The 9,427-nt window shown below is 38.4% G+C and overlaps 1 protein-coding gene across 9 annotated transcripts in view; it reads left to right on the plus strand.

The window, feature by feature from the left end:
• Positions 1 to 9,195, plus strand: part of LOC110146700 (platelet glycoprotein 4) — a 119,039-nt gene extending 109,844 nt beyond the window's left edge. For all 9 annotated transcript variants that reach the window (XM_020907641.2, XM_070469869.1, XM_020907640.2 and 6 more), the window contains 3 exons: positions 421 to 475; positions 1,305 to 1,469; positions 8,106 to 9,195. In XM_020907641.2, the coding sequence (XP_020763300.2) occupies positions 421 to 475; positions 1,305 to 1,469 (220 nt within the window). In that variant the 3' untranslated portion in view covers positions 8,106 to 9,195. The remainder of the gene's footprint in view (positions 1 to 420; positions 476 to 1,304; positions 1,470 to 8,105) is intronic.
• The last annotated feature ends 232 nt before the right edge of the window (positions 9,196 to 9,427 follow it).

Below are 9,427 nucleotides of genomic sequence, written 5' to 3' on the forward strand. Positions count from 1 at the left end.
CACACGCCTCTGGGAAGCTAGCCCCGTGCCCCACAACGAGCCTGCGCTCCTGGAGCTTATGCTCCACAATAGGAGAAGCCGCTCCAATAAGAAGCCCATATATAGCAACTGAAGAATGGCCCCTGCTTGCCGCAGCTAGAGAAGGCCCGTGTATGGCAACGAAGACCCCGTGCAGCCAAAAATAAATAAATATTTTTTAAAATCTGTATTAAAAAATTTGTATGTAGGAAAGATGTCTGAGAAACAGAAATATTAAAATTTAAATGCTTCATTACAGGAAAAACAAAGTAAGTAACTTAACCAGGTTATAAAAGCAACTAATTTCTGAACATTTCTTTTCACTAGTAGTTACTAATATCTGTCATACATGTATAGCATATTAGTATATATTTTCACACTTATTTTCAATATTTATTACAGAGCATTAAAGAATCTGAAGCACAACTATATTGTGCCTATTCTTTGGCTTAATGAGGTGAGTATTTTTATCTATTAGTCACTAAAAACAGTAAGCTTCTTAATATACAGAAAGTTTTTGATGTTTGAAAATTAAATATATATATATATGTGTATATATATATGGATACACACACAGTGTTTGAACTTGTCTTTCCATTGTATCTATGGGTGAGTTTATATATTATTAATTATATAATTAATTATTTTTTAAAGTAAGTCATACAGAAGTATCAGGATTATGTTAGACTTAAGTATAACTTTAATAAAAATAAAAATACTTCATAGTGCATTAATTAGATAATTTTTCTTGTCATAGTGCATGTGTTAGGAAAATATTAAACTCCAAATAATTCAATATGAGCCTTGTAGTGCTAATAAAACCACCCAAGCTTATAATGGGCAAATTAGAGTAGATGTAGGCAGTCTATCTAGTGCTTGAAAATCATGGAACGGACAAACCACAGAATTAGGAAATGCATTGCATAAGCCTTTAGAGGATAGAAACAATTGAGCTTTGCCATTTCCCTCTGTCACTAAGAAGCAACCTTTGGGAACCTGGAGAATACTTTCAGTAAGACTAGTGATCAATGAAATCAGTATATTCAATAACACTAGATAACATGTTTAAAGGGAGGAATATTATATCTCTCTCTCTAAATATTCTACCTGGGCATTTACTGTCTTTTTTGACATGCAAAGAGAATTCCAACAGGTTTGTTTTGCAGATAAAGATTACTAACATCCGTGTGCTGTTTCAATACGAAAGTGATACACATAAGTGGAGAGTTTTGAGTATTCTGCTCTCAAATCTACTCAAATAACACTATTTACTAACTTGATTACAGACTGGTACCATTGGTGATGAGAAGGCGAAAATGTTCAGAAATCAAGTGACTGGGAAAATAAACCTCCTTGGCCTGGTAGAAATCGTCTTGCTCAGTGTTGGTGTGGTGATGTTTATTGCTTTTATGATTTCATACTGTGCATGCAGATCAAAGAAAGTAAATTAAGTAAGTATATAACAGAAACCATATATGACTTCAGTAACATTAAATATTACTTGTTTCCATTTTGTCAAAACAGTTATAAACTAGGCTGCAAATATTATGAACATGTCTAGTCAACTATCATTTTTAACATATCCTTGAAACTTTGAGACACTTAACGTAAGTTAAAATGAAGACTGAATGAGTACTTAGGCTTATCAATATTAAACAGATCACTATATTTCATCTTTATTCTGGGAGGAAATGGGCTAAACTGTGAAGGTGTCACCTTTGAAAAATTAGAATGCTGCACAAAAGCTATACATGTACTCAATTTTTATTTCTTAATTATTTTTAGATAGTTATTTTAAAAATCACAAGTAATTTAATATATCTGACTAGGAAACGTTGTGTGAAACTGAAAATGGCAGATATTTGGGGAGACTGAAATTTATAAGGGAAAAGAAAATAAAAAGTAAAATTAGATAAGCTATAAAGTAAGGAGAATTAAGGTCAATAAATGGTAAAGATAAAATCAGATAAAAATATGCTATTTTTAAATGCAAATAGCATATTAATATAAAAACAGAACTACTGCATATAGACACGCTGTCCAAAATCATGACATGCAGCCTACATGTTCCATGTGGAAGCCCTGATGAATGATTATAATTCAGGAGCTAGAATTAAACGAGCACAAGAAAATAGACTAAAGATAATGTTGAACTCACTAAAACCAAATAATTAGAGTTTAAAGGAAAAATCAGATAAATATGGATGGGTGAGTTTCAGCAAAACTGAAGAGGTGGTTCAGGTCTCTGTGTTTTAAATATTAGTACCCATGTCTCCTTGAACATAGAGGAGTGTATGCCAGACCCTATTTTCTCTAAATGGAAGCCTTTCTTTAATAATCATAGGTGGCACTGGTATGGCCTGATGGGAGTGGATTCTCCACTAACCCATAGTTTCTATCCACCGTTCCTTCCCTGGGATATCAAACAAAAAAAATGAAGTGAAGTGAAAGTCACTTGGTAGTATCCTTCCATTTTCTACCTCATGAACTGTAGCTCTCCAGGCTCCTCTCTCCATGGAATTCTCCAGGCAAGAATACTGGAATGGGTTGCCATTCCCTTCTCCAAAGGACCTTCCTGACCCAGGGATTGAACCCGGGTCTCCTGCATTGCAGGCAGATTCTTTACTAACTAAGCCACCTGGGAAGCCCAGAAAAAGAACAAGAAAAAAAAAAAAAAAGGAATCTAAATTAAAGCAAGGACTGATGCTGAAGCTCCAATACTTGGGCCACCTGATGCGAAGAGCCAACTCACTGGAAAAGATTGAGGGAATAAAGAAAAGAGGGTGACAGAGGATGAGATGGCTAGATGGCATCACTGATTCAATGGACATGAGTTTGAGCAAACTCAGGGAGATAGTAAAGCACAGGGTAGCCTGGCATGCTCCAGTTCATGGGGTCGCAAAGAGTTGGACATAATTTATCAAGTGAACAACAGCAGCAATAAATTGCTCTGAAGAAAACCAATCACAATTTTAAAACAAGTCTTCTTATTCCACTTTCAATCAGATTGCTGACAGTAAGCTACCCTGCATAGAAATTCTGGAGCTGCCACTGACAATTACTGAACTTAATGTGCTCAAATCATGCTATTTTACATGAATTTCACAGCTCAGTTCAGTTCAGTTGCTCAGTAGTGTCCGACTCTTTGCGACCCCATGAATTGCAGCATGCCAGGCCTCCCTGTCCATCACCAACTCCCGGAGTTCACTCAAACTCATGCCCATCGAGTCAGTGATGCCATCCAGCCACCTCATCCTCTGTCGTCCCCTCCTCCTCCTGCCCCCAATCCCTCCCAGCATCAGGGTCTTTTCCAATGAGTCAACTCTTCGCATGAGGTAGCCAAAGTACTGGAGTTTCAGCTTCAGCATCAGTCCTTCCAATAAATACCCAGGACTGATCTCATTTAGGATGGACTGGTTGGATATCCTTGCAGTCCAAGGCACTCTCAAAAGTCTTCTCCATCACCACTGTTCAAAAGCATCAATTTTTCAGCGCTCAGCTTTCTTCACAGTCCAACTCTCACATCCATACATGACTACTGGAAAAACCATAGCCTTGACTAGATGGACTTTTGTTGGCAAAGTAATGTCTCTGCTTTTTAATATGCTGTCTAGGTTGGTCATAACTTTCCTTCCAAGGAGTAAGCGTCTTTTAATTTCATGGCTGCAATCACCAGCTGCAGTGATTTTAGAGCCCCAAAAAATAAAGTCTGACACTGTTTCCACATCTATTTCCCATGAGGTGATGGGACCAGATGCCATGATCTTAGTTTTCTGAATGTTAAGCTTTAAACCAACTTTTTCACTCTCCTCTTTCACTTTCATCAAGAGGCTTTTTAGTTCCTCTTCACTCTCTGCCATAAGGGTGGTATCATGTGTCTATCTGAGGTTATTGATATTTCTCCCAGCAATCTTGATTCCAGCTTGTGCTTCTTCCAGCCCAGCATTTCTCATGATGCATTCTGCATGTAAGTTAAATAAGCAGGGTGACAACATACAGCCTTTATGTACTCCTTTTCCTATTTGGAACCAATCTGTTGTTCCATGTCTAGTTCTAACTGTTGCTTCCTGACCTGCATACAGGTTTCTCAAGAGACAGGTCAGATGGTCTGGTATTCCCATCTCTTTCAGAATTTTCCACAGTTTATTGTGATCCACACAGTCAAAGGCTTTGGCATAGTCAATAAAGCAGAAATAGATGTTTTTCTGGAACTCTCTTGCTTTTTTGATGATCCAGCAGATACTGGCAGTTTGATCTCTGGTTCTTCTGCCTTTTCTAAAACCAGCTTGAACATCTGTAAGTTCTCGGTTCACATATTGCTGAAGCCTGGCTTGGAGAATTTTAAGCATTACTTTACTAGCGTGAGAGACGAGTGCAATTGTGCAGTAGTTTGAGCATTCTTTGGCATTGCCTTTCTTTGGGACTGGAATGAAAACTGACATTTTCCAGTCCTGTGGCCACTGCTGAGTTTTCCAAATTTGCTGGCATATTGAGTGCAGTACTTTCACAGCATCATCTTTCAGGATTTGAAATAGCTCAACTGGAATTCCATTACATCCACTAGCTTTGTTCGTAGTGATGCTTTCTTAAGGCCCTCTTGACTTCACATTCCAGGATGTCTGGCTCTAGGTGAGTGATCACACCATCATGATTATCTGGGTCGTGAAGATCTTTTTTTTATAGGTCTTTTGTGTATTCTTTCCACCTCTTCTTAATATCTTCTGCTTCTGTTAGGTTCATACCATTTCTGTCCTTTATCGAACCCATCTTTGCCTGAAATATTCCCTTGATATCTCTGATTTTCTTGAAGAGATCTCTATTCTTTCCCCTTCTGTTGTTTTCCTCTATTTCTTTGCATTGATCACTGAGGGAAGGCTTTCTTATCTCTCCTGGCTATTCTTTGGAACTCTGCATTCAAATGGGAATATCTTTCCTTTTCTCCTTTGCTTTTCGCTTCTCTTCTTCTCATAGCTATTTGTAAGGCCTCCTCAGACAACCATTTTGCCTTTTTGCATTTCTTTTCCATGGGGATAGTCTTGATCCCTGTCTCCTGTACAATGTCACAAACCTCTGTCTATAGTTCATCAGGCTCTCTATCAGATATAGTCCCTTAAATCTATTTCTCACTTCCACTGTATAGTCATAAGGAATTTGATTTAGGTCATACCTGAATGGCCTAGTGGTTTTCCCTACCTTCTTCAATTTCAGTCTGAATTTGTCAATAAGGAGTTCATGATCTGAGCCACAGTCAGCTCTTGGTCTTGTTTTTGCTGACTGTATAGAGCTTCTCCATCTTTGGCTGCAAAGAATATAATCAATCTGATTTCGGTGTTGACCATCTGGTGATGTCCATGTGTAGAGTCTTCTCTTGTGTTGTTGGAAGAGGGTGTTTGCTATGACCAGTGCATTCTCTTGGCAAAACTCTATTAGCCTTTGCCCTGCTTCATTCCATACTCCAAGGCCAAATTTGCCTGTTATTCCAGGTGTTTCTTGACTTCCTAGTTTTGCATTCCAGTCCCCTATAATGAAAAGGACATCTGTTTTGAGTGTTAGTTCTAAAATGTCTTGTAGGTCTTCATAAAACCATTCAACTTCAGCTTTTTCAGCATTACTGGTTGGGGCATAGGCTTGGATTACCGTGATATTGTATGGTTTGCCTTGGAAACGAGCATAGATCATTCTGTCATTTTTGAGATTACATCCAAGTACTGCATTTCGGACTCTTTTGTTGACTATGATGGCTACTCCATTTCTTCTAAGGGATTCCTGCCCACAGTAGTAGATATAATGGTCATCTAAGTTAAATTCACCCATTCCAGTCATTTTAGTTCGCTGATTCCTAGAATGTTGACGTTCACTCTTGCCATCTCCTGTTTGACCACTGCCTTGATTCATGGACCTAACATTCCAGGTTCCTATGCAATATTGCTCTTTGCAGCACTGGACCTTGTTTCTATCACCAGTCACATCCAAAACTGGGTACTGTTTTTGCTTTGGCTCCATCCCTTCATTCTTTCTGGAGTTATTTCTCCATTGATATCCATTAGCATATTGGGTACCTACTGACCTGGGGAGTTCCTCTTTCAGTATCCTATCATTTTGCCTTCTCATACGGTTCATGGGGTTTTCAAGGCAAGAATACTGAAGTGGTTTGCCATTCCCTTCTCCAGTGGACCACATTCTGTCAGACCTCTCCACCAGGACCCGTCCATCTTGGGTGAACCCACACGGCATGGCTTAGTTTCACTGAGTTAGACAAGAGTGTGGTCCTGTGATCAGATTGGCTAGTTTTCTGTGATTATGGTTTTAGTGTGTCTGCCCTCTGATGCCCTTTGGCAACACCTACCCTCTTATTTGGGTTTCTCTTACCTTGGACGTGGGGTATCTCTTCACGGCTGTTCCAGCAAAGCACAGCCGCTGCTCCTTACCTTGGAGGAGGGGTATCTTCTCACGGCTGCCCCTCCTGACCTTGAACGTGGAGTAGTTCCTCTCAGCCCTCCTGCGCCCCGCAGCAGCTGCTCCTTGGAACTGGGGTAGCTCCTCTCGGTCACTGCTCCTGCCCTAATAAAAATTTATGATTTTCCAGTAGCCATGGATGTATCAGCATCCATTCTGGTTTTTGGAGACATTACAGAAAATTAAATTTTAACAGTATAAAACTGTCTATTTTCAAAGTTTCAATTTCAGTTAAATTGAAGATTTAAAAAACAAACTTGCCTTTTTGGACCAATTTTTTGTGTGTGTGTTCGTGGGACTGAAAGCTTAGACTGAGGAAGGCAACTTGATCTTTTGATCTGATGCTTTCTGCCTATATATATTTCCTTAAAAGGAGACTGAACAATTCTGCCTACAGTCTATTTGGACAGAATGTATTCAAAATGCTAATACAATCACATTATAATAAAGGAGATATGGCATCACCTTTAAAACCTGTCATCAATCCAGTAACATGTTTAAACACAGTAATTCATATGACCATTTATATAATAGACCAAAATATCATCTATTGAAAAGCCAAGTTAAAACAAAAACTTGTTTTACTGGGAAAATTAGCTTTTCAAAATGAATTATAGTAGTTGTAAATTTTGGGGTATTATCCTCTATTAAAATTACATAGCCTATTTCATCAGTGCTTAATGAGCCCTGAATGTCCAACATCTTGGGTCTCTATGTAGCTTGGGCTCCCCTGGTAGCTCAGCAGGGAAAGAATTCACCTGCAATGCGGGAGACCCTGGTTTGATTCCTGGGTTGGGAAGATCCCCTGGAGGAGGATATGGCAATCCACTTCAGTATTCTTGCCTCCTGGAGAATCCCCATGGATAGAGGAGCCTGGAGGGCTAGAGTCTATGTGGTCACAATGAGTTGGACACAACTGAGCGATTCAGCACAGCTATGCAGCTGAAAGTAGAAGATTGAAAACTTTCCAGAGTGTCTTTATCAACAAGTATATTGGTTTGGCTTAAACATCTGACTGTTACAAGGAAAGTAACTGTTCTTTATACAATAGGATGTCTTTTTTCTTTACAAATAGAGAAGAAAAATTTTCCAAGTTGATTACTTGATTTACTAGATTTAGACTAATCACAGATATAGAATTCCTTTAATAGGCCTCATGTTGAATATTGTAATTAATTATGCCTTTGGGAAGATTTACAAGCAACTGTAAAAAAGGAGACACTGTACAGAGGGAATAAAGTAAAGATAGGAGAGTGAAGGTGTGGATTTACTCAATGGATCACAAAGAGAATAAGGCAACAGTCTTTTTGAAAGTAGCAGTACATATACCACTAAATGGAGGATGGTCTGAAAGGACAGCAAAGAGTGGAAATGCTCATGAAGAGCAGACTTAATGAATGACCCTCCTTATATGACTGTGTGCAGCTCTTGAGAGCTGGGAAGGAGCCTTCCATGTTCCCTGGAATGAGAAAATAACTGCCTTATCCATGAAGTACATCAGAGAAATTTTCTCTACAGCTGGAGAAATTGGACTGATTTCTAGAAAATATAACATCTTTAATATATAGAATTTGAGTCTTAACTATTTTTCCATGAATTTCTGATATGTACCTTATCTTTCTTCTTTCCAGGGAGCAAAAGAGTCTCTACATTTATGCACCAGCTATGTCAGGACCTTTCTTAATATCACCTTACAAAAGTCAAGATTTTCATGCTTTATTTTTGCAAAACACACCTTATCTTACAATTCAAGAACTGGTGACCCTCCCTCCCTCCCTCCACCCCCCATAAGCAGCAGCACATTTCAAAAGGATTATTAAGACATCATTAAAATCCACACTTTGAACAAAAAACCAGCACTTTTAAAAATTCAACATGTTCACAATGGAATGGACTTCAGTTTCTACAGATGTGGCTTGAGCATGATCCACTTATTTTTATTGGTACTGATTCACCAATTTATTCCCAATGCTAAATTCAGCAGGGAGATGGTCATTCTACACAAATCCTGGACCCTGAACACTAGCCTTCCTCATCAAAAGGAAAACATCACTACCCTCATCAGTATCCCTGCAAAACACAGACCCCAGTACTGTCAGTACATTGCCTCTGAAGAGCAAATATTTTGAAAGATATTTGAAAATGTAAACTAAATGACTGGCCTATGAACCATTTATTATACATTACTCAAGTTTTTTTCTCTATGGAATCCTTTGTAAAGCATCAGCAAGGCATTGTAGCCATGGTATTTATAACAATACAGGCTTATATTTTTGTCAATGGTTATGCATTTGGACATTAGAGAAGGAAATGGCAACCCACTCCAGTGTTCTTGCCTGGAGAATCCCAGGAACGGGGGAGCCTGGTGGGCTGACGTCTGTGGGGTCGCACAGAGTCAGACACGACTGAAGTGACTTAGCAGCAGCAGCAGCATGCATTTGGACATGTTTGAGGACTTTGCTATCTTCCATGTTCTACCGCTCTTCTGGAAATCTGAGCGAATTTTCATCTTTCTACTATAAGTTGCATATAACTTATGCTTGGCAACTTCAGAATGCTATGCTAGTACTAAGAGATGTAAATGATAATACAGAAATTATTGTGTGGAAGATTACTAGCTGTAGAATGTTCACTCATAGTCATTTGTTGTAAAATTTCTTGCTTTCATTGTCACCTCAAAAAGACTGGTTTTGAACATTAAAAGATGTTCCTTAAATCTTGTACTTTGTCTAGTTCCTCTTGTGCCACAAAACATTTACTCTAGTTTTCTAATTGTTCTATCTGAATTTTTGTTTCTGTATGAATCTAATATTTCCTTTTGAAATATTATTTCTAAATTCAATCTTTACAACTTTTTCCTTATCTAATTTTTGAACCAGTTGGGGGATAAGGAAATAAAAAGATAGCTGGTCATGCTTTAAAGGTACAGAACTTAAATTCTAGATTATGAAAG

The sequence above is a fragment of the Odocoileus virginianus genome, chromosome 1 (genome assembly GCF_023699985.2).
Source record: "Odocoileus virginianus isolate 20LAN1187 ecotype Illinois chromosome 1, Ovbor_1.2, whole genome shotgun sequence".
NCBI classification, from domain to species: domain Eukaryota; kingdom Metazoa; phylum Chordata; class Mammalia; order Artiodactyla; family Cervidae; genus Odocoileus; species Odocoileus virginianus.